The 26,811-nt window shown below is 32.1% G+C and overlaps 2 protein-coding genes across 2 annotated transcripts in view; one reads left to right on the top strand and one right to left on the bottom strand.

Moving 5' to 3' along the window:
- Window positions 1–15,560, top strand: part of LOC115877588 (CD82 antigen-like) — a 49,079-nt gene extending 33,519 nt beyond the window's left edge. The window contains exons 4-7 of the mRNA XM_030893836.1: window positions 4,331–4,459; window positions 8,967–9,041; window positions 10,119–10,394; window positions 13,676–15,560. Of these exons, the coding sequence (XP_030749696.1) occupies window positions 4,331–4,459; window positions 8,967–9,041; window positions 10,119–10,394; window positions 13,676–13,819 (624 nt within the window). The 3' untranslated portion in view covers window positions 13,820–15,560. The remainder of the gene's footprint in view (window positions 1–4,330; window positions 4,460–8,966; window positions 9,042–10,118; window positions 10,395–13,675) is intronic.
- Window positions 15,561–16,640: 1,080 nt separating this feature from the next.
- Window positions 16,641–22,740, bottom strand: LOC115877580 (ER lumen protein-retaining receptor erd-2.2-like). Its single transcript, XM_030893829.1, has 3 exons — window positions 22,550–22,740; window positions 19,304–19,599; window positions 16,641–18,296 (listed from the first exon to the last, which is right to left on the bottom strand). The coding sequence occupies exons 1-3, from the start codon at window positions 22,650–22,652 to the stop codon at window positions 18,015–18,017; spliced, it is 681 nt and encodes a 226-aa protein (XP_030749689.1). The 5' UTR covers window positions 22,653–22,740; the 3' UTR covers window positions 16,641–18,014.
- Between the last annotated feature and the right edge of the window lie 4,071 nt (window positions 22,741–26,811).

Here is a 26,811-nt window from a genome sequence, read left to right as displayed (position 1 = left end):
TTCTGATGCCCTCGATGTCCCTGTACCCTGGAATCCAAAGCAAAGCTGTATCGGTTATTTCCATGTTTACTTATTTCTCTGGTAGAACTCTAATATTCTCATCACGCTGACGCTTTTGAAGAGCCGATAAAGGAAATTTCTTTCACGATGCAATTAGGCGGGCCTGGTCAATTATTTGAAAGTCTTCCTTTGCAACGAAAATAGCCGATTTAATCACAGCTCGCGTCCATCGATAAAATGAAAAGAGAAAAAGTCGCTCTCTCTATCGCAGCTAGCGTTCTGCATTAATTTGTTTACGTCCGCGTTTTTTTCGTAATTAAATCGCTCATTCCGGCCGGCAATAATTTCCGATCAACCGGTGTTGCGTCTTCCATGCAAATGACCAGCCATTAGCTCTTCCACGGTGCTTTATTGATCTTGGTAAATAGAAATTGCAAACAGTTTGAGTTTGATTTAATTAAGTTTACTGTGACGTAAGAGCAACAAGTTTTATAATAAAATAATTTAGAAATAAAAAAACCTACACTGAAAAAATTAATTTGTGAATTTAATAACAATTTCTTGCCACAGATTATTGTAGTAAATTTACCATCCGTTCTTTAGTTTTACAACTCGTTTGTAAAATCGCTATATGGCTAATTTGTGGCATGTACGTAAATATGTAATAATATATACTCCAGGGTTGTCGCAACTAACGTCGCATCCTCACGCCTAACCGCCACCTGTTACGATCAAGAACATCTTCCTCTTCCAAGTTACGGTCCTCCATTGCCCTTCTGAGGGCCTCATTCCAGGATCTTCTAGGCCGTCCTCTTTTCCTTTTTCCAGGAGGTGACCAGCTGTAGATACGGTAGGGCCATCTTTGGTGTTCCATGAGTAGCAAGTGTCCAAACCACTTATGGCCCCTCTGTTCGACTCTATCCACTATTGTCTGTGTGGCATCCATTTTGGCTCTGATTTCCACGTTCCTAACTCTGTCAAGTTTAGATACTCTCGCACTGCATCTCAAATAGTCCATTTCGAGTAAATTTTAAGCTCGCTTTTGTTCAGCTTTTAAGGTCCAAACTTCACACCCATAAGTTACTACGGACTCCACTAGGGCTCTTCCAATATGTACTTTTGTGTTTGGTCTTATTGTCCCATTTGGTTTTTGTCCCAACAGATGCCATTCAGTGCTCCTATAATCTTCCGCCCTTGTTCTATTCTAGCAGATACTTCTGTTTTGTCCAGTCCCTTTCTGGTTATACGTGCCCCCAAATATTTAAACCATTCAACCTGTCTGAGCAGTAATAACAGCCTGCATTGTCAGTAATAAAAATGTCAAATTTATCATCTGGTAATTGGTCACTAGGTATTCCGTTTTATCAATGTTCACAGTAAGGCCCCATTCCGTGTATGCCGAATTTAACCTGCTCATCGTGAATTCAAGGTCGTAAGCACCTTGAGCTATGACCACCTGATCATCGGCAAAATTCAATGTAACCAAACAGTCATCTCCTACAGGGACGCCCATTCCCCCACACCTCTTCTTCCAGTCCCATATACAGATTAAATAAAAGAGGCGACAGAGGACATCCCTGTCGATGGCCTTTAGTTGTAAAAATTACCTCAGACAGTTTGTTACCGCTCTTAACACGAGCTATGTTGTTGTTGTACAGCACCTTAATTAAATTTATGAGATATTCATCCACATCAAGTTGTTCCAGTATGTACCATAGTTTAACTCTGGGGATGGAGTCGTAAGCTTTTTGAAGGTCTACAAAAGCTAGATGTGTATCTTCTTCACGTGAATTCCGTTTTTCTATCAGTTGTTGGATAGTAAATAGATTATCTATTCATGAACGCCCTGCAGTAAAGCCACTCTGCTCTTCACTGATTTTGTTGTAAGTAGATAATTCTAACTTATTCCTAATTATTTTTGTAAAAAGTCTGCTGAAGGTGCAATTCACACTAAGACCTCTGTAGTTATTCGGGTCTTTTCTGTTCCCTTTTTTATATATAGAAGTGATATAGGCTAACTTCCATTCATTAGGTATTTTATTCCGATCTACACACATCTGCATTAAGTTTGTTATTTCTGTTATAAGACATTCTCCGCCATATTTCAGCATTTCAGCCATAATGCCACCCGGTCCTGGAGCTCTACTATTTTTCATAGACACAATGCTTGTTTAACTTCCTCAATCGATATGTTTGTTCTAGGTTCTGTAATAGTGACGGCTTCATTGTTTTGCAAAAACTGTGGACGTTGTTCTATTAATAGGTTTTCATAATGTTTCCTCCAATCAATTAAAGATATAGTTCCCGTCCATCGTTCACGCGTATTTGTTTTCATCCCCTTCAGAGTTCTCCATGCTTTCGTAGATCGTGATCCCCCAATGTAAGTTTCAATATCATTGCATTTTCTTTCCCACATACTATTCTTTTCCTCAGTTACTTTTTGTCGAACTTCCTTTTGTAACTTCTTATATGCTAGCCAATTTTTATCTGTTGGATTTCCTTTCTTTTCACTTATCTTCTCTTCAAGCTTATCCGTCATTCATATAGGTTGGTTCTTGATTTGCTCCTTATATCCTACAGCTTCCTGCATTGCTTGATGTACGGCTTGTGTAATTCGGGTATGCTCTTCTTCAATAGTATGCTTGGGTCGTTTTTTCTGCAAATGATGTTTGATGCGTCGTTGGTAGAGGTATTTAATACTGTCATCTCCTAACAAGTTGACTTTATATTTTGGATTTGACAGAGTGACTTGCTCCGTTTCAGCTTCTGCTGTGTCATATTTGTTGTTTGTATTTTTGTTCATGTAAGGATAAATCATCTCAGAGACAACCATAAAATGATCCGACCCACAATTCGCTCCTCGTTTTACAGTGACACTTTTTATCTTTTCTTGGATAAATTGTTTAGTAATTATAAAGTCGATAATTGATTTCTGACCCAAAGAAGGTCGTGTCCAAGTATACTGATGAATCCGTTTATGCTGGAAAAAGGTGTTGTTAATTTTCGTATTATATTGTTTGCATGTATTCACCAATCTGTTACCACTGTCATTTGTATCTGGGTCTCCAAAACCTTATGTTATAATCTATCTTTATATTCACCAATGTTCTTTGTGAATTTATGTAAAAAATGTGTATCTCATAGTAAATTTACTTATTCATTGCAAATTTATCTTTTAAAATCGCCAACTACTATTACTATAGAGTAGCAACAAATTTAAACATTTTATTATAGTGAATTTACAATTACTTTTGTAAATTCACAAAGCGTTAGTAAATATTAATAAATTTAATAAAACACGTGTTTATAATTATAATATTTAATATAAAGGTTAATAAAAAATCACAAAACAGAACTTATGTAAGATACTCAATGCCATCTCTTCTTGTCTAGAGGAACCTTACTGGAATTTTAAGCCTAACCAAAATAGAAACAAAATTGCCATTAGATACAAAATAAAAAAAACATGTAAGAAAAAGATATCTAATCAAAACAGTCACCTTACCAACTAGAGACTATGGATGAATGTTTTAGAGTCCTCTACTCCGGTCCTCTATTAAATTTGTCCTCCAAAACACAGTCTCAAAGAATAATTAGTACTTGAGATATGTTGATATAGAGAGACAATAAAGAGAGAACAATTACGTTTACATAGAAAAATCGCTAAAATTAAAGTGCAAATAATTATAATAAATGGAGATTGTGTTTTCTAAGAGGGTTGGCTTTTATATTTACAAAAACTACATGTAAACATAATTAATATGATATACTTACGCTTAAATTATAAAATCACTAATCACCCACGCTCTGGGGCTTTCTCCTGAAATGTTCCTCGTCTTTACTTCTAACTACGTTTTCAATCCATTATTTAATGCGCAAGAGCTTTACAAGAAGTCACGTCATGTGGCATAATTTTTTAATAAATATATTATGGTAAATTTACATAAGTTTTGTGGATATGTCTAGACACATGCAATTTTACTACAAGATTGTATTTCTGATTTAAATTTAATTTTTAAACTCACGAAACTCATTGTGAAAATAATATCCATTTTCTAATAATCATTTAATATTAATAAACTGTTTTTCAAAATTAAATTTTTTTGTGAAACTATGTAAAAATATCTTATTTTTACATGTTTCTTATTAAAAATACTATGGTGTATCAATATTTTTTTTTGTAAAATTACTTATATTTTTTTCAGTGTATAAGACATGAAGTAAAGTTAAAAAACTCAACTTTGTTATAAATTGTAATTTCATCAATTTAAAAATAAAAGAGTCTTTTTGACATACGACATAAAAATTCTAATCCATATTTTTTTTGTAGCAATTCACATCGGCAGGAGTTATAGAACAGGCCTCCTACATTTTGGTAGCAGTGGGAGCTTTTATGTTCCTCGTCAGTTTTCTGGGATACTGTGGAGCCCTAAAGGAATCCAGATGTATGCTCACTTTGGTAAGTACTATACAAATTATTCTACTTCTTCGTGTGTATATACAGGGTGGTTCGAACTGCATTCCGCAAACTTCGGCAGCATATTCTGCAGATAAAAATAAGTAAAAAAGTTTCAAAAGTTTGTATAAATGTATGTCTTAAAATGCTTAGTTTCGGAGATACAGAGTGTATAAATTTCATTTTAATTTCGATTTTTTCCAAATAATTTCTGAAGTAACGTCAATATTTGGATGAAAATTGGTGTCTGGGAGTTTTTTGACATGATAAATTTGATTTTGATGTCAATATGACTCCTACTTGTAAAGGGCGCCACCTACATATTTTTTAATTGGTGTGAAGAGTAATACAGCTTTTGATTTTAAACTGACATCCTCGGCATTTTTTACTTTATTCGATAGAAAATGACACTCTGAATAGAATGACATATCATATGTCAACCTTTGACATTTTGGCATATTATAGTTTATTTCTAAGGTGTTATTGTAACAAGCAGTTCATAATGACAATTTGACTCAGAATACTGTAGTGTAACAACCCAAATTCGTCAACAAAGTTGAAGAGGTAATATTTTGGCCAACTGTATATTTGGCCAACTGTATAACAAGAAATTTATTATTTAAATGAAAGAAAGGAACCTACGTTGTGTTACATATTTTTTTATTATGATTACCTCGGATGCGCCTCGACAGGAGCAATATTTTGGGAAATTTGATGAGAATAGGTTATGTAAATAAAACGCTAAATTTGTAAATAGCCCTACTTATTTTATTAAATGAAATGAAAGGAGTGCCGTACTCTGCCTGGAATTCACATGTAAAAGAGCACGGCAGAGAAAACCATGATCACTATTCCAGAGAATTTAACTATGCTGTTCTGAACTTAAATAAAAGAAAAATAATAATTTAGAAACTGTCCTTATACCTAGGTTTATAGCTTAATACATTCAAAACATGCCACATTTATATCGTTCAAAACTGAAGAGTTTTTTGTTAGTTTAACGGGTCCCCACCCGTAGGTACGAAGTCCCTTATTGCGGAATCGACGCTAAAGTTGAAGGTTTGGTGCCAATATCTTATAATTTAATAAATTATAAGTTATTCTCTTTATTGTTTTTGTTTGCCCTTTTGCGAGCAGCTAAGATATTCGCCCATGCACGGTCGAAAATTAGTTAATACACTCAACAAGGCCCTTATTCTCACAAACTACAAACATCGGCACGAAAGAACAGTAAACGATTTTATTTAGATTACTTTAAAAACTGAAATTATTTACAGCATATAAATAGATTCCATTAAATGCATACACATGTTATATATTGTCTTTGTCAGATCAAATGAATAAGGAAAAGCTTTAGAACAGAATTACAACAAGAAAACAAAATAATATGATTTAGTTAACATTATTTAAATAATGAGAAAACATTTACTTTACCTTTAATCACATTCTTTGTCACAGAACTCAAGAACCAAAATAATATCAATGCGTCTCGAATGGTAGTCTAGAAGCTATTATCTAACAACTATCATCTCTGTTCGTCGCCTGATTTCCCTCTCTCTAGTTTATGAATATTCTAAAAATCAATAATTTTATTTATGTATACAGAGTGTCTTAAAAATGAATGTTTTGAATTTAAATAAATATGTCTATTTTTAAATTGGCGGTTCATCTCAATACCAAGTGTCTGGTACCAAATTATTCGTAAAAAACCTGTTTTTTTTCCAAATATGTTAATGAGCCTCGTTTAAATAACTCTAGATTGAAATTTAGAATACTATTTTTTAAGCGAAAATGTCATAAGTTGATATATGATATGTCACTCTATACAGAGTGTTATTTTCTATCGAATAAACTAAAAAAATTCCGAGGTTGCCATTTAAAAATCAAAAGTTGTAGTCATTTCCGGCGAAACAGGAAGTGACCGAAAACAACTGAAGGGTCCACGGGAAAAACTTCATAAGCGCCAATTTCTTAATTTTAGGAATTTGCAATATTATAGTAGGTTTAACTGGTCCCTATAAAATGTACAAACTCTGCAGGGCAATAAGTTGTTAAATCCTATGACATATGCCTACTAAAAATATAGAATACACGGAAATAATCTGATAACCACCAGCCGTCCAGTGCTCTCCTATAAAATTAGTAAAATGGCACTTATCATATTTTCCCCTGGATATCTTGTTTTTTTGTCTGAAAAAATAAAAAAGGTACATAGAGGTGAGCTACTTTTTGAGAAAAAAAAACGGTATATTTCACCAAAAACATAAAATGTAAAAATAGCATGTCTCGATACATGGCAATTAATATTCAATCAATTATCAATTATTTATTAACATTTATAGTTACCGGCTATACCTACTAATCGTTAATACAGTGTTTTACTTCTTATTATTTAAATTTTCCTTGTTATAAATAGAGTAATAGGAAAGCTTAATAATATATGCGTATTTGCGTATGTGTCATGTTAAGTGACGCCAGTAATACGATTATTATTATTTTATTGTCTAATAAAAATCCAAAAACGTATACCGTTATTAACATAATGATTTCGCATATCATATATGATTAAACGATATAATAAAACCAGGATATGGTCTTAATAATTAGGCAAATAATAATTAAACACGGGAATCTGAAGAGATTTAAGGGAATTAGTTATATTTGTTTGCTAGATGAATCACTAATAAGTGCTATACTTACGAGATCATTACAGATATTTACTGCTACAATTTTAAAAGATTCTCTTAGTAATCTGTCACATGAATTTTTATTTTTAAATTGTTAAAATCCTAGATTAATGTTAATTAAAATTGATAGTATAAAGTTACATGTTTACAAAATATTTTCGACATAGACAATAGATAGACTAACCATTAATACATACAGGGTGGCGCACCTTATTCGCCTCGGTTGATTATACGAAAACGGAAAGACGTAGAAACAAAATATTTTATGAGTATATGTGAGGAGACAATGTGCACAATTTAAAATTATTTTGAAATATACGGGGTGCTTCAGAAGTAAGATCCATACCAAAGTTATATCTTTTCTTATGGAACACCCGGTATTTTATTTCATTTTTGGATTCTTGGGCCCAAAAAAAGGTATTTATTGAGAGGGTCACTGCAACCGAGGCGAATGAGGTGCGCCACCCTGTATATTGATTTGTTTTGACCTAACATCGTCATTTCCAGCTTATTCAACCTTTTCCTCACATATTTAGATAATCTTCTTGTAATTCGGTCCATTTATCTGCTAAAAAAACAAAAAAGGTTCTTTAAATAGTTCTTTTTCGTTGTTCTTTGTGTTTTTTTTAGTTTTGAAGATATAGGGAGGAGATATATTTTTCTCCTGAAACATTAAGCATTTTTATGGGTTAGGTAAATTTGTTTTATTAGTAAAATACCACTGACAAATTATTGGTCTCCGTTAGATCAACGCAGTGGTGTTTACAAAAAATATTTTTTTTATTTTGTAGAATTATTGTCTTTTCAAGAAATAACCCCTGTTGTATGTGACAAATACATTTTATATTCTATTATCTATTCTAGTGACCGGAAACTTAGTAGAAAAAGCTGCTGCAGAATGTTGTCGCATATAATAGGACTGCAATTATTATCTCTCGCCAGCTTTATTATCCGTTATAGTTAACTGTAGTAACTGTAGGCGTTTTTTTAATAAAATAAATACGAGATCTAATAAGTGAAGGCAGTTAAAATTGACCAGGTCGTGAACTGAATGTCAGTGGCTTGGTTAACTCCTTCTGTACAGTGTGTCCCATTTTCGTGTGTTTTATGGGGTTTCTCGATTATAAGTAGAGATGGCAGATGGATGATGCGGTTTTTGCATCAACGTGCTTATGAAACTAAATATGCTACACACAGATTTATCCTAGCATTGTTACTTCCTGAAATACAGGGCAAATTTGATTGAAGGTGAAAATCGAGTCTCATAGAGTATTTTACGTAGAACCCAGTGGCGTGTTTTTCGCTGCGATCTGCCATTTCCGAAATATAACTCAAACTATTTTTTTAAATGATACACTCTGTATATTATTTTTTTAATTTTATTTGCCTTGTCATGAGCTTTCTAAAAATATAATATATTCTATACCTATTTTCATAAACAAAGTAAAAAAGGCATATTTCAAGAATGGCAGCTCGTAGCAAAAATCTAGTTACGCCACTGAATTCTAGATACGAAGGGGGTCGAAAAATGCGAAGTCTTCAATTTAGCCCTGTATTTCAGGGACAAAACAAATCTGTGTGTAGCATCTTTAGTTTCATAAAAATGTAGAACAGTAAGGTGAAAACCGCATCTTTGTAGCTGTACTCATAAATTCCATAAAATACATGAAAATAGGTCACCCTGTATATATGTGTATATTTAAAAGAATAGTAAAAAAAATGAGTTGGTGAAATAACTTGAAAAAATGACTTTTTTGTACTATTAATTGTTTAAGATAGTTAATATTTAGTTTATTATTTTAATGTACTTTTTTTATTTTTAGTATGGTATACTCTTAATTGCAATATTATTATTGGAGATAGCAGCTGGAGTGTTAGCATTCACCTATAAATCGAAAGTAAGTTAAAAATGTCCTTTTTATCACTATAAATAATCACAATAATCTCACTATAATTCAAGTCGTGGCAGACTGTCTTTCCGGATTTAAAGACTTTCCATAAAATCAATTACATACCGATCTGGTCATTGAAACTGCGTGCTCTGGATTTTAACGTGTAAGACAGTGGTGTAGACAGCTTAATGAAAAATGTATTTAAAAGAAACAAAAGTTGGGTTGATACATTTCTTCTATGCGGTATTGCCGGATTTTGCATCAAAATTTTAAAGAGCACAAGTTGGCGTTTACAAAAAATGTTGCATCTAGGGTTGGAATTTTATTTTGCACAATTAGTTACTCTTTTTACTACAGCTGTAATAGATTATATTATAGCTTAGATATATCATCTTCTTTTCAGTAGCATACATGAAAACCGGCAATACTGTATTCCGCTTTTTATTTTGTGTCTCTGTCTGTCAACCGGTCGTATATTATTTCTGCGTATGCATTAAAATACAGGCCACGCAGATGAAGTGTCCAGGATGGTATATAGAAAATACAAGAAATAATCAATATAACCACATAAGTAAAAGATGTTTAAATATAGCTACTCGATGTCTGTTCTGCTTCTAATGCATGTATAGTACCGTATGATAAAAAAAAATACGTCAAAGACGGCTGTGGGACGACAATCGATGATAATTTTGGCGAGGACAATCTCTAGACGTCATTTACTAAAAATTTACATAAAACTTTAAAAAAATTAACACTAATTATAGAAAGATTAAACAGGGATAGAACGTTTCCCAACACACAAATCTATACTATTCGAGAAAATATTTTTTTTTCTCAAATTTTAAACTACACCATATAAATACCATTTTTACTCGATATAAAAATACATTAAGTAATGACATCTAGGTCTTAACCTCGCCAAAATTATCATCGATTGTCAATCCTCAGCCGTCCTTGACGTCTTTTTTTTTCGATCGTATATGGTATAAAAATAGTATTTTTGAGTCCTTCTTTAATGTACGTTTGTTACACTTTTTTAATATTTGTATTCAATTATAAAAAGAATATTTTTTTTAATTTTAGGCAGAAGATGAAACGAAAAACATAATGAAAGCTTCAATAGAAAAGTACTACAACAGTACTGATCACAAAGATGCTGTCACAGTGGCTTGGGATGCCTTACAAATCAGCCTACGATGCTGTGGAGTGGATGATTATACCGACTACCAAGACAACAAAGCATGGAAAGAACAAGACAACATTATACCTCCTTCATGCTGTGCACTGAATTCGGAGAATCAAGTTTTAGACCCAACATGTACCACGACACCTACTCTGTCCAATTCGTACTACAAAACGGTAAATTTTCATTTAATTTGCCTTACATTTTATTAGTTATATGTTAAACCAAATTAAAATTTGACCCGAAAAGTTATACAGGGTGAGACAACAGTAATATTGAACATGTCAGTCAGTATATTAAACCGATATTCAATGGAGAATTCATCTATATTTTATCAAATAATAGATATCAACTGACACAAAATCATAGAAATGATTTATTTAATGATTTTGATATCTAGGAAATTATTTTGATATCTAGGAAAATCTTTGTTTGAGTGGTAGGACTGGTAGGCAACCTTATTGGTATTTTGAAGAGACATGCATTCCCCATTGAATATCGGAATAATTTACTGGGTGTTATATTTAAAATAAAAGAGCAACTTTTTTTAAAATGTGTCCAATGTTCCAACCAATGTTCGATATTAATTTTTTCTCATCCTGTATAACTTTTTGGGTCAAGTTTTAATTTGATTTAAATTACGATTGTTATTTTAACTGTATTAGGTTGTACCGGGTAAAATCCAAAATTTAGGAAGATTTTATATAGGTAGAAATTCAAAAATTACAGTTGAGGGTTGGAACCTTTGGTGTTACACAGCAAAATAAAACACTAAATCACCACAATACACGAAAACACTTTTACTTTTACACTGGACGCGCGTTTCGCTAATCATGTTAGCATCATCAGCAGATGATTATAAACATTCATCAGTTTATAATCATCTGCTGATGATGCTAACATGGTTAGCGAAACGCGCGTCCAATGTAAAAGTGTTTTGGTGTATTGTGGTGATTTAGTGTTTTATTTTGCAGAAATTCAAAATTTGTTCTTCATTTTTATAAAATGTTAAATATGCCAAAAACTTTAAATTTTAGTCATACTTACCATTATTTTTCAACTAAAATCATCAAATCAAGTCCTAAAAATCAAAACGCTATTTGATTTTATTCAGGAAAGACTTCAGGAAAGACTAGGAAAAAATAATCATGTTTTTATGTAGGGTCTAATTTTGAGGTTGGAAGGAACAAGGTCTCCCCCAGTGGCGGACTAAGGGGCGGGCGGAAGGGGCGGTCCGCCCCGGGCCCCGTCTTTTAGGGGGCCTCCGAATCATAATAAGTAATTTTTTATTCAACTGGCAAACAAGGCCAATATGTGTTATAAAGTAGTTATAAAGCAGTTTGTAGGTGGAATATGCAAACCATATGTATACGCCAACTATAAACAATATAAATGGAAGCAGATATTTACTTAATTATCAATTATCAGGCCCCAGTAATTGTCAATGGCATTTTCTATTTAGGAAATTAAACCAAGAGATAAATTTCTTTGTTTAAAAGATCGAATAAGTATTATTTTTTAAATATTTTGGGACTGAATTTATTTATTTTAGCTTTTAAGTTATTTTTCAATGGTTTTATTATTTATTTTTACTGAATAAACATTTTAAATTACAACCAATGCACAGCATATAACTTGTATTCTAGCTTCATTACTGATGATGAGCAGTGAAGTCTTTAGTACAACGGGGGCCACGGGCCTGAGACAGCGAATGGGCCCCTCGGGTCTTGGAGGAGAGCGATATTTTGTCGCGGTATTTCCCTGGAAGCATTTTTAAGAAAAAAAATATTTAAAATTTTTGGACGAAAAAAACTACCTGTCAAGAAAATTGATACGGCCTAAAAGTCAAATTTAGTGATTACCACCGCCCCTGTGACATAAAGAAAAGACATGTGGCTATATATTTCAAAAATTAAATTGTTCAAATGTCATATAATAATGGCGGTATCTGTCATGGAATTGAGCGATTAAAAAATTATCAATAATATTTTCTTTTCAAATGGAAACCCACTTTTTTTTATTTCACTAGTAAAATGGTTTTCCAATTCGTTACGTTTTAACTAGACATATTCCTATACCTAAAATAAATCGTTTTTAAGTTATTTAAGATTTAGTTTGAAAACGTATATTTTTCTTGATTTTATCTAGCTTCCTTTTAGTGTCAAACAGTCAGACAATTTATTTCAATCTGTCAGAAAATGAATTATTTGAATTTCCAATATTATAAATTATAACTACTGCTGCCTTAAAACTTTATAAAGTGTATTTATATAAATATATCTCGTATTTTCGTTTTTTAGTGATATCTAATAGTTGATATTTTAATAGTATACCATACTATCAAAAAAAAAAAAAACAGCGCAAAGTTAGCTTGGAAATGATGATCGATAATATACTGTCATAGGCTACTGGTTAAATTCAAGAAAAATATACGCTTTAAAGCTAAATCTTAAATAATTTAAAAACGATTTATTTTAGGTACAGGAACAAGTATAGTCAAAAAGTAACAAATTTTAAAAACGAAAGTAACGAAAGCCTCTTCACGAGTGAAATAAAAAAAGTGGATTTCCATCTGAAAAGAAATGATTTATGATAATTTTTTTATCGCTCAATTCCATGACAGCTGCGGCCATTATTATATGACATTCGGACAATTTAATTTTTGACATAGATAGTTACATGTCTTCTCTTTATGGTACAGAGGTTGTGGCAATCATTAAATCATTAAATTTGACGTTTAGGCTATAGACATATTTTTGACAGGCAGTTTTTTCCTCTAAAATTATAAATATTTTTTTTTCTCAAAAACGGTTAACGTTAGGTATTTAATATCAAAATTCATAAAGTTTTACAGAGAATTTAAGTATGTAATAAAAAATGGGGGCACCCATTTAAAATAAGAAAGTTGCTGTCAACTTCCGGTATTTATGGAAGTGTCGCCATATTGAAAATATTTTTAATCGATAGATCTCTTTGTGAAACAATGATATGCACAAAATCTCGTATCTAGATATTGTAGTTCACTAGAAACTTCTAACGCAGGCTCAGCCTGGCACACCCTGTATATATACTTGAATTTTGTCAATCATTATACATACGTCATTCAATTTTTACAAAATGTGCATTAGAAGTATATCATTATATAAACAGACCGGGGGCCACATTTAGCTTCGCCGCCCCGGGCCCCCGACAGGCTTAGTCCGCCACTGGTCCCCCCTAGTCCCCAGGGAACTGTCATTTTCTAAATATGACTCAAACTTATGTTTTTTTTTTTTTTAAATGTGACACCCTGTACCATATTATTTTGCTTAGAAAAATTTACATAATAGTTCTATTCAAAAATACCGTAATATTATAGAATATACCGACTGGTTTATGAAATATGACCATTTTTAGACTAAATTTTCTGCACATTTGCCACTTTTTTCATTCACCACCAATTTTTTTTCTATCTTAGGGATGTTATCAGAAGATCATCGAATGGATCATGGCAAATCTCAACATAATCATCCTCACAGCTGGAGTTTTAGGACTAATTGAAGTTTTAGGCATCCTGTTTGCTTTCTGCTTAACGAAAAGTATAAGCGCTTACGAAAAATAACGAAAAGAAAAGATGTAAAATAATATCGTTGTTTAATATACTACAAAAGGGTGTTTCTATTCATTACGTGACTCGTTTTTGGGGATTTTTTGACACAGGGGGGGTGTCAAAAAATCTCCCATTGGTGAAATGTCGTCAGATTTACATCGACCTCCTCCCTAAATTCACGTGAGATCTTTCAAAAATTTTATTTTGAGTATATATGCGTTGGATTTATTTAAAAAAAAACACAATTTGCGAAATTATTTTTTATTAAGGCTAGTAAAGACTAGTATCTGAGATTGTTTAGACCGTGCTCTAAAATCATAGTGATAACATTAAATAATACTTAAATGGGAACTACTAAAATTAATAGGGAAAATTCATTCTAATTCAGTCCTTAGAGACTAGTGCACGGTCTCAAGAGTGACTGTTGGTCTTGGTACCAAAAAAGCCATGTAATTTTCAGTAAAATCATTTTCTCCTTTACCTTCACTCTGGTTTAGCCACTCTAAACGGTTGTTACTTGCGCACAGAAGTTTAGTAACACCTCTCTTTCTCTCTCTTGTAACATTTAAACTGCGCGCCATAATTTTTGAACCAATAAGTATTACAGTTGGGGATTGGAACCTTTTGTGTTACACAGGAAAATAAAAACACTAAATCACCACAATACACCAAAACACTTTTACTTTTACACTGGACGCGCGTTTCGCTAACCATGTTAGCATCATCAGCAGATGATTAAAACTTTAAAAAATAAAACTTTAGTTTTAGAAAAAATAAAACTTAGATAACATTTAGATTTAGTGTTTTTATTTTTTTTAACCAATGAGTAATCGGGTAAAACATTTTCGATATATCAATACCACAGAGTACAGAATATTCTGTACTCAAAAGAGTGCAACCAGACGAGTGCAACCAGAAGAGTGCATACAGAAGAATTGTCTCATTTCGACATATTTTAACCTAGAAATATGTTTTGCTTTAAATTAATCTGAATTTCTCATATTTTTACACTATCTTTTGGCCGAAAAGAATTATGTGGTATTTGCCGAAACCTCCTCCCCTCACGTGAGATTTAGTGAGATTAGGCCTAGAATCAAGTGGGGAAGGTGTCCCCCCTTGATTCCCCCACGTAATTGATAGACGCCCCAAAGTATATTAGACAACAACTCAAAGTAGATTAATTCTACGTCAGTATTATATTTAAAAATATTGTTTAATCAATGTTGATGATAAATGAACAAAAAACGTTGTTGCTAGTGGCGTCGCTATTGGGTAATTAGCCAAGACTTTATTACAAAAAAAAATGTGAAAAAAGTACATTCGATCAAAAAAAAAAGACAGCGTCAAAGTTACCTGGGAAATGATAAGATTTCCTGCCATTTTGTTGGTAAAATTATATAGTGAGTGTCATTGATCGTCATTTTCAAGCTAAGTTGCTGGATTAAAGTGTTGTTACAACTATATGATGTTATATTTACCTAAATTCTACGTTGCCTAGCCCCCTACTAAGTACGCCACTGGTAATTCAAACAAACAATCAGTGCCTTGATTAGGGTCTGAATTTTGTAAAAATCTAGTCATATATGTAATCGAGTAAGAATACGAATTATATATGTATACTGTATATTAGAGTTTTTGATCAATTTTTAGTTGTTTATTGGATGCATTTATATACGTCTGTACATATACCTTAAGTAAAACGACTGTATTTATAAGTTAGTAATAAAAAAAATAAATTAATATATAAGTATATGCATATTGATATTTTATTAACATTAACAACAGTTTATACAGGGTGTTTCAAAAAATATGTTCCATCTCTCGTATGGAGATTACTCACGTAAAAATAAGCTTTAATCTAGGGATTTCATTTCTATATGAACATATGTGCAATTCTGCTTCGTTTCGTAGCTATAGGGGGTTAAATTTTTTCTTTTCGATTTATAGTAATTTTTCCGAGTGCTTTTAGTGGTTCGAATAAAATTTTAAAAGTAAAAGTTGCAATAATTATTTTAATGCTAAAAAAGTGTCGACAGATGCACATGCATATGGGTTATTACTGGAATATATTTGAAAAAAAACATGTGCGCCACTGACCTTTCTTTCTCTTGTTAGCAAAATTTTTAGATCGTTTAATATCGATTAAAAGTTATTATTAAACATTAGAAAATATTACGCCTTGTAATATTTTCTAATGTTATTAACTGGTTAAGTACTCATTCATTTCTCATAAAAAATACGAAAAAAAGCTCCTACAAACATGGGTACAGAAATGCATAATTTTAAAGTTACAATTTTTAAAAATTAGGTCTTTTGTATCTATTTTCAATAGCATTATTTCTTTTCTTATTTCCTGTAGGTAGCACTGAACATCAGTGTTTATAAATTTTAAAAAAGTTTAATAGTAAATTAGAATAAATAAATAATTTATTAATTTTATCTTAATTTTATTAATTGTGATTAATAAAATTGCGTTTATCTCATCAATCATCAAGGAGACCAAAATAGACAAAATAGCAAGAGACAACTTTTAATCGGCATTAAACTTCATTGGTCGTTTTTTTTTAGAAAAAAGATTCCTGTGATAACCCACATGCACGTCCCTGGTGAATTTATCGACACTTTTTTAACATTAAAATATGTGAGCAACTTTTTCCCTGAAAATTTCCTTTGAATCAATAAAAACACTTGAAAGAAAATTATAATAAATCGAAAAAAAACTTTAACCCCCTGCAGCTACGAAACAAAACCACTGGTGATATGTCAGTTGGCACATATTTTTGGGACACCCTGTGTAGGTCTGTACCCATATACTATAAATAAAACGACTGTATTTATATGCTAGTAATAAAAAAACTTTAATAAATTAATAAATATATACATAATGATATTTTATTAACTTAAACTAGAGTTTATATTATCTTAAAAATCTTTACATTAACTTGAACAGTGTAAAACTTACAATTCAGTCAGACGAGGTTTCTTACTATACCTAAATGACGTAAGTATCATTAATACATTAATAAATATATACACAATGATATTTTATTAACATTAACAACAGTTCATAATATACAGGGTCCTACAAGAGTGCATCGATATCTGTAGCGGCTATAATAAAAAACTTTTTTTTATTAAAAGAATCTTGTTTAAGTGTACACCTAAAGTATGCACTATAATGTAATTCAGGAAAATATTTTAACTTCTACAGAGTGGCTCAAAAAAATAGGCGGAGATCGGGACCATTTTTTTAAATGGAACACCTTGTATATTATTGTTTTTTAACTTCCTTTCTGATCGCTTTACAAAATCCTAAGATATTATTAAATATGTTTTGATAGTTTCAGCGATATATTAATAAATAAATAAGCTTTTTAAAAAAATATATTATAAATACAAGAAATGTTGGTCTATACCTTTGCTATAAATTTCTCAGTTTTAAATCATGCAGAGTGTACAAAATTCTACGTCAAAAAAAATCTTAATCAAAATAAACATTTTTTGTGTTCAAAGTATTAATTTTTTATCAAAGCCATCTAATGATTTTTGTCTGATATTTTTACAGTTGAGAGATCCATATGTAAATAAAACCGCAAATACCTGCGAAACCGTTAACATTTTTAAAATACTTTAAAAAATAACAAAATATGTTCATTTTTTAATTCCTTATCTAATAAAAAAAATTGTGCAACGTGTTCCATTAAAAAAAAACGAAGAAAAATTAATTTATATTTTAAAAAGTTTGGCAGAACATTTTGAACACCTCGTATGATTTAAGTTTACGTACAGGACCAACTATGGAAGTACCTAGCATAGTTTTAATTTCAGGACACTTTTTAAATGCTGAAAATCATAATTATTTTCATTTATTTATTTATAACTCTGAAATTATAAAAACAAATTTAATTATATCTCAGGACTATGTAAAGTGATTAAGAAAAAATAATATACAGGGTGTTCCGTTTAAAAAAAATCTTCACGATCCACTCACACTTTTTTGAGCTGCCATATAGAAGTTAAATTTTCCCGAAATAGGCCCTAGTACATACTTAGGAATTCAAAATTTCTAAGTTACTTTTTATAGGAGCTTGAGATGCCCGAGGCACTGTTGCAGGACCCTATATTATTTATCTTAAAAATATATAGTAATTATTTTAAAAATCAATGTAAAATAGTAGACAGTGTAAAACTTGTAAAACTAAACAATTCAAACTGTGAGCCGGGGTTTTTTTAATGCAGCCATATGACGTATTGTTAGGAATGTTTTCAACAAAACAGCGATTTCGACCAATCCGCAGAAAAACGATATTGGATCAGTGTGGTCTTCAAAATAGTATCGATAAATCCCGTCAACAGTATACAAAATTCGATACAAAATCAGGAAAATGACGTATCTGCGTACAGGTCTGCCCTCTTGAATTGTTTTAATCATCTGGTACTGGGGAACGATGGCAGCAGCTTCCATATAGATGCTAGTAGCCCATGTTAACTTAAAAAAAAACAATTGACATTTTTACTCAATTTTTTTCACACAGGGTGGTCCAAATTATATTCGGGAAATTTTGGAAGCATATTCTGCAGACAAAAATAAAGAAAACAGTTCGTATAATGTTTGTCCTAATGTCCTAAACATACAATGGGTGAATTTTTTTATATACTTGAAATCACTTATAAAAAAAAACACCCAGTATATAGAAGCCTGTCAAACACAAAATTACAAAAATTTCTCTGCGGAAATGCACCATTCTCTTTTTTCCAGGGTTGGAAAAATTCATGATTCTTTTAAAAAAATCAACAAATGTGGTTTTTTTATTTCAATCAGATTTTTTTGATTTTAATTCAAAACAATATTTAAATAAAATTTATATAGGCTAAAAAGCACTAAATAGATAAATTTCTGAAATGACAACTTCATTTGACAGTTATCTTTTACCTTGACTGGTGCTCATTAGTAAATACAGGGCCATAAGAAAGGAGAAATATTTAAAAAGAAATCGGCGATAACTCGTAAACGGGCTAATCAAAAATATCTAAAGTTATTCTTTTGAATGTGGGTTTTAGTGCTCTTCAATAAACCTAAATAGAATTATTCTCTAAAATAATTAGGGAAGCCAATAATTGCCCCATTAAAATTTATATGGGATTTCCTATGTCCCGCTCGACGATGTAACACCCGGTATAGGGTGTTCAATTAGAAAAAACACAACTTTGATGAGTAATTTTTTTGCGGACACCCTGTATAATTCTATATATTTTTATAAAATGCTTTCAGTTAACCTACATATGCTGCCAAAATTTCATTTCGATATAAACTACCGTTCTCTTTGGAGCTTCCACAGCATATAAGAGGCGCCACCCTGTATTTGAATTATAAAATTTGAATGTTGTATCTTTGAAGATGCCTGTCACCCAAAAAATTAGCTCGCGTGTCAGCCTTGACACGCGTGTCATAGGTTCGCCATCACTGTTTGTTAATTTAAAAAAAGAAATAGTTACCTCGCAAGGCTCCAATTGGTCCCAGCTGACAATTCCATGATTTCCCAAAGTGACATGGTTGAGGAGGATGCCACACAGTGTCGATGGCACGAGTATACGAACAAATGAAAATCTGTCGGTTTTTCGATCATCAGTAGTAGAGAAAAAGAAGAAAAATATAGCCATGAACGCGTACGAACCGGCTATAAAGGTCGTTATCAAATATACATTGGCGTGCATACAGCTTCCCAAAAATATATCGAAAAATCTAGCACCGAAGGCCATAGCGAAAAGAAGTAACGTATTTTGAGATATGCCTAAAAATAAATATAATAATTCATAATCATTACATTTTCTTTTCAAAAAAATTAACTAGATTTGAAATAGTTTATACAGGGTGCTACAAATTCGAGGTACGAGCATTGGTATCTCGGTAACCGCAATAGATACGAACATGGTTAAATTGGGGCAAAGTTGCGCTTTGGGATGATCACCAAGATGCCATCAAAAAAGTTTTGGTAATTTCAAGGATTGCTGAGTTTTTTGGAAAACGGATTTTTTTGAAAATCAATTTTATTTTTTCCTGTCATTTTTTAGAAAATCAAAAAACTAATTGCACATTCTCATAGCCACTTTATTAGGGCTATCTGATAGTATTTTTAGATTTTCAAATTAGCTTATAATTTGTGAGATACAGAGGCCAACTTAATTTTTTTAAATACGGATCTGCATTTTTTATTTCAGGTTTTGAAAGAACTCGGTCTTTGTCTCCTTTGTCTCCTTCAAACATCTTTATGCAATGCAATTCATCTTTAGATTGATTAATTTATAATAACTACGATTAATATTATGCATATTATTAGATCGTACACTGGGATTTCAAATTCACAATAGAAAAAGTTAAAATAATAGATATCTTTAAATTGATGACTGGATATTAATTATTTGAATCTTTCAATTGGTGTGATTTTCCTTATTCAATGTTAATTAGCGCTGATCAATATTGTTGTGCTGAATATAACCAGATTAAATAAATTAAAAAACCAGAGTCGGACTTGAAATTATTTTAAATAACAATTAAATAATATTTTTAAGGTATCCCAAACAAAAACAGTATCAAGTATGGCATATCATTGTACTCAGGAGACCGAATTCTTTCAAAACTTGAAATAAAAAATGCAAATCCGTATTTAAAAAAATTAAGTTGGCCTCTGTATCTCACAAATTATCAGCTAATTTGAAAATCTAAAAATACTATCAGATAGCCCTAATAAAGTGGTAATGAGAATGTGCAATTAGTTTTTTGATTTTCTAAAAAGTAGCGACAGGAAAAAATAAAATTGATTTTCAAAAAAATCCGTTTTTTCCAAAAAACTCAGCAATCCTTGAAATTTTTAAAACTTTTTTGATGGCATCTTGGTGAACATGCCAAGGAGCAACTTTGCCCCAATTAAACCATCTTCGTATCTATTATGGTTTCCGAGATACAAATGCTCGTACCTCGAATTTGTAGCACCCTGTAATATATAGGGTGGTTGGACCATGGAAGGACATGCTCCTTTGAAGGCCAACATTAAAAAAGTCATAGTTATTGTCATGTGATGACAAATTCCTTCCACTCACACTAAGCTCTAAGCTCCATAAACTGAAAGACACAGACGCGACGGGGAGTCGCTCGAGTCGCTATTTAGTTAGTGCAAATTGTCATATAAGAATTTATTATGGTACTAAAGAAAAAAAAATACTTTGATTTCAGTTAAAATATCGGTAGTGTTCCTATGAAAGCCGGGGTTCCTTTCCTTACACAAACCCATAAGAAGGCCATTAATATAGGTATTTTTTTTGTAATTTCATTCTAAAACGCATTGGCAACTTATTTGTTATCGATATAATATTAATAAAAGCGGATATATTTGATTATTACAACTCTAGTTTTAAGTTGAATGACTGATTTATAATATTGGCCTTGTATGGAGCCCCGTTCCTTCAAGGCCGTTTGGAAGAGCTTAATACAAGTTAAGTTTATAAAAAAATAATGTACGTGTTACATAATAAAACAAAGTGTTAATTAATAATTTGTTTCGACATTTATATAGTAGTAAGTGAATATACCAGTAAATGAACTGTTTATTCGTTACAGTGGCCTTCCATGGTCCATCCACTTTATATCTAATCTATTTACAGGATGAGCCTTAAATAAGTACAAATCTTGCGACCCCAGGAACAGGTCTATAAGTTTTTTTTCGTAAAAAAACCTCACAGACCTCAAAACCTCTGATCAACACACTAAAAAATATTTATATCTCCGTAGATATTTATTTTAGGAGAAAAAGTATAAAAAGTAATATATTTGAAATGTTTTTAGTTTTTTCGAAAAAAAAATTATAGAGATATTTGAAAAAAAAACGAGAACATCCAAAATGGGGGCGTTTTTTTTCAAACTTTCACCACTGGGACCGAATGTAACTTTTAGTTTAAAAGATTGACTGAGTTTTGAGGATTGGTTGGTTACTAATTTTTTTCACCTTTACATATCGTCCTATTGCTGCAAAAGTCACTAACTAACATTTTTCCGAACAACCAAATTCAATCACTATGTTTTGAAGCGGAGAATCAATTGCAAAAGTCATTAACTACGATTTCTGGCTATTTATGTTTTATTTTAATACCGATGCGTCTAAAGATGAATTGCATTGCATAAAGATGTTATAGTTACTAACTATAACATCTTTATGCAATGCAATTCATCTTTAGATTGATTAATTTATAATAACTACGATTAATATTATGCATATTATTAGATCGTACACTGGGATTTCAAATTCACAATAGAAAAAGTTAAAATAATAGATATCTTTAAATTGATGACTGGATATTAATTATTTGAATGTTATAGTTACTAACTATAACATCTTTATGCAATGCAATTCATCTTTAGACGCATTTTTCTCGGAAGTAATAAAAAGTAAGTTAGTGAACGTTTACTGTACTATATCTTCATCCTTATATACCGTATGATCGAATAAAAACGGCGTCAGCGATGGCTATGAAATGAAGATTGCTGTCATTTTATATGTAAAATTATATTGGAAATGTCATCGATCGTCATTTCCAAGCCAACTGGACGCCATTTTTTTTCGATCATATTATACTTAGGCCTTTAAGTGTTATATTGTCAATCACGTCGCAAAAATGAATACTTTTGTGACGTTTGAAAAAAAAATCTTATTATTATATCTGAATATTAAAATAACCAGAGAAACTTACCTAGAGTTTTATTAAATTTCATATTTGCCAATAATGGTAAAATTGCCACCACATGAAGGCAATCGGCCACGAGAATAATATAATTCATATCAATTTCACTCATATTTAAAAGAAGTTATTTTTACTTCAACAATGTGCATACGTACAACTCTTTATATCGGGTAAAACTGAGTTATTAAAAGAGGTGTACCAGAAAGATATTAATGAGTATAAACAGCAAAAAACAGCATACCTGTATTTTCAACAACAATTCAACAAAAAAATTTAGATGTTTTTGCTGTTGCAAGCCTATTCTTCTTGATGGATTCTGAATTCCATTCAAGCTGCCCATATAAAAATTATCGTGCCAATATTGAATTTATTTTATAAGAAACATACGTACAGGGTGTCCCATTCTCGTGTGTTTTATGGGTGGATAAGGTGAAAACCATAGACAACTGAGTCCCATAGAGTTTTTCACGTAGAGCTGCGAGCTGTCATTCTTGAAATATGACCCAACTTTTTTTAATGGAATACCATGTATATTAGTTTTTTTTTATTTTATTTGTCTTGTTATAAGCTTTCTAAAAATATACTTTATACTTATTTTCATAAATATGGTAAAAAATGCATTATTTAACTTTTTTATTCTAATTCGACATCAAATTTTGGTTATTGATTATTCCACGCTAGTTTCTGTGTGTAGAATGATTGCACAAGTGTGTCAAAAATATCAATACTAACTCATTGATAGAAAATTTAAGTACATATACAGGCAGTGGTGGATACAGAGAGGAGACCTCCCCTCAAATCTACAAATTAGGTTAAATGTTAGGCTTTTGGGTTAAAAATGACGCCCTAAAAGCATATTGTATATTAGTTTTTATTTGGGCCTCCTCTAAAATAAATTCCTGTATCCGCCCCTGTATACAGGGTATTTTTGAATAAGTGTCCGATATCTGACGGGGTATAGACTCTTTCAGGTAAAACTGGGAGAGAAAGAGAGCAAAAGATGAAATTTAATAACGGATTGCCACAAGGTTCTGTCTTAGCTCCATTGCTGTTTAATTTATATATCGCTGATATGCCTGCTACTTCAGCTAGAAAATTTGGGTATGCGGACGATTGGGCGATAGCTACAAGACATAAAAACCTCGAGGAGACAGAGGCTGTTCTTGCGGAAGACCTGTATTCCCTAGGAAACTACTTCCGCCAGTGGAGGTTGCAACCGAGCGCGGTAAAGACGGAAGTTAGTTGTTTCCATCTTAATAATAAATTAGCAAACCAAGAACTTAAAATAAGGTTTGAAGGTAACTGGCTGTCCCACAACAACACCTAAAAATATTTAGGCATTACCCTAGATAGGACCTTGTCCTTTAAGAAGCACCTCACACAAACTGCAGCTAAGCTCAACACTCGGAAATATCCTCCATAAATTATGCAGCACCACGTGGGGATCATCCGCGAGTAACTTGCGTTCCTCTGCACTGGGTTTGGTTTACTCTACTGCTGAGTACTGTGCCCCGGTGTGGTTCAGTAGTTCTCACACAGGAAAGGTGAACGTCCAATTGAACATCACAATGCGTATTATATCAGGAACAATAAAATCAACTCCCACCCAATGGCTTCCTATTCTAAGTAATATTCCTCCACCACATATACGCAGGCAGAATGCACTTTTTAGAGAATACACTAAAATTACTAACATGCCGCAACTGCCGATACATTTGGATGTCCATGACCTGGATAGGAACAGACTTCGTTCAAGAAGTCCAACATTAACAACCGCAAGCAGCTTACACCGGGACGGTTTTAAATTAACGGAGTCTTGGATTAGGGAATGGGAATCAGAGTTACCAGACCACGCCGGGAACATGCCGGCTATAACTTAGAACCCACCAGGCTTTGACATGCCACGTAAAACATGGTCTGCGTTAAACCGGATAAGGACAAATCATGGGAGGTGTGCCGATTCTATGTTTAAATGGGGAAAGTCAGCTTCCCCAGAATGCGACTGCAACACCGGCCGACAAACTATCCGGCACATAGTAGAAGATTTGTTTGTAATACTTGTTATATGTATATTCGTTTGTACATTTTAGACTCTTGTCAGACTATTATTATTGTTTGCACACATACTTGTTTCCTGCTCTTTACTTCTACAGTGATTGTAATTCCATGTTTTGTTGTGATGTTTAGCCATACGATAGATAGATCTGACGGGGTGATTAAAAAGTTCATATAAGAATGAGTCCTAAAATGCTTCGTTTTCGTGACACAGTGTATCAACATTTCAAGAAAAAAATGTTTTTTTTCTTATGTTCGGAGCCATTCGTAAGGGATATTTGTCGATTAAACATATTTTTTTTAATTTTCACTAGTTTTTAAGTTATTAATAAAAAAACTTTAATAAATATATACATATTGATATTTTATTAACATTAACCGTTTATACCGGGTGTTTCAAATTCGGCTATCACCATTGGGATCTAGGAAACAGTAAGAGATACAGGGTAGCTTAAATTGGGACAAAGTTACCTGATTTCTTTGTCATTTTCGGAAATATGGGGGGAAAACTAAAATTTCCGGTTTTCGATTTAATTTTTTTACACATTTTGACAGTTACAGCCGAGGTTACAGCGCTTTCAGATGAAGCGGACGCTCCGCGCGACCCATGTGAAATTGTTCATTTAAAGTCATGGAACTGGTGGAGGGTACGCGCGGACGGTCCGCTCCATCTGAAAACGCTGTTACAAAAATCTATAAACACACTCTCAAAGACACTTTCTTAGTTTCTTCCTTTGGTGACGTGAACAATTGCTTACGACGTTTTGTTTTTCTGAAACCATCCTTAGTTTATTTTTCTAAATACGGATGTGGATTTTTATTTCATTTTTAGAAGCTTGCTTAGCTTTTTTAGTAGCTCCACTATTCAGCAGATACATCGGATTACTCGCAATACAATTCAAACTCTAGAAGACAAAAAGTAATTCACATCAGTGTTTCTTGATGTTAGTCAGGTTTTCGACAAAGTATGGCATATGCGACTACTTCACAAAATTAAAAATTATCTTCCCATGTCCTATTTCTACTATTGAAATCCTAATACCTAAATGGCAGAGAGTTTAGAATCAGGAGTCAGAGTAAGTGAGAATGCGTATCTACAAATTATAGCATAAATGCAGATGTTCCACAAGATAGTGTCCTAGCACCACTACCCTATGTAATCTTTATACAGCAAACTTTCCCACAAACAATGGCTAAAATCGGCTATTTAAAGTAACCTGTATTTTAAATGGAGTGCCGCCAGTATAAACTTAAGCAACACACTAATTCCGCAGCCTTCCTCCACGAAGTACTTAGGTATGCACTTGGATACTAAGCTTACCTGGAAAGAACACATAAGTAAAGAATCGTAAGCAAATAGATTTGAAAATAAAAGACATTGGAAAGAAGACCTAAACTATCGCTAGAGAATAAATTTCTTTTATACAGGGTGAGTTTCCTACGATGTTCTCTATGGGTATCTCGGAAACTACTGGAGATAGAGAGTGACTGCATAGAGACTGCAATTTTGTGGGGTCATAAACATGCGCCTTTCATATTTTTGAAAAAGTTTATGGCTTACTTGATATTTCGAAAAAAAAACAAATTTTGGCCATTTCAAAAATTGTCCCTAATTCCATTATAATCTGTTTTAGACAAAAAGTTTTCAGATAAAAGTTGAAGATAATCACATTCTTAATGTGATTGTGTGTTCCGTTTTTTTCTAAGACCTGTCATTTTTGACATATGACACAAACATAGGTTATTTTAAATGGAAAATGGAAACCATAGTTGGCCATGACTTCATAACAAGGGCCATTTTTTAAGCCTTTCAGCGATATAAACTATAATATGTTTCTTTCGAAAAATTACTGAGTTATAGCCAATTCTTATCATTTTTAAACAATTTCACTTAGTTAGCCATGGGAACAAGTTCAATTGTCGTTGCTCTCAGTAATGTAAAACTGTCACATCCAAACTTTGTAAATTAAAATAAACAAAAATTGTCAATATGAATTTTTCAAATGAAGAAAAGTGTAGCATTATTGGTTCAACTTTTCTTGGCCATACATTTTCGAGGATACGTTGACCGGTGGACATAATTTACGTTTTTAAGAAAAGTTAAATTTAGATACTTGCGCATCAATAGAGTGGTTCTAACATGACATTCATTATGACACTCCCCCTCATAATGAAAGAAATGTTAAAAATTATTTATATCATATGTAAACTCAGAG

This window comes from Sitophilus oryzae, unplaced genomic scaffold, assembly GCF_002938485.1.
Source record: "Sitophilus oryzae breed Bouriz unplaced genomic scaffold, Soryzae_2.0 scaffold_1060_pilon_pilon, whole genome shotgun sequence".
In the NCBI taxonomy this organism is placed as follows: Eukaryota; Metazoa; Arthropoda; class Insecta; order Coleoptera; family Curculionidae; genus Sitophilus; species Sitophilus oryzae.
The sequence above is the reverse complement of the archived record's forward strand: the minus strand, read 5'-3'. Positions and strand labels throughout refer to the sequence as shown.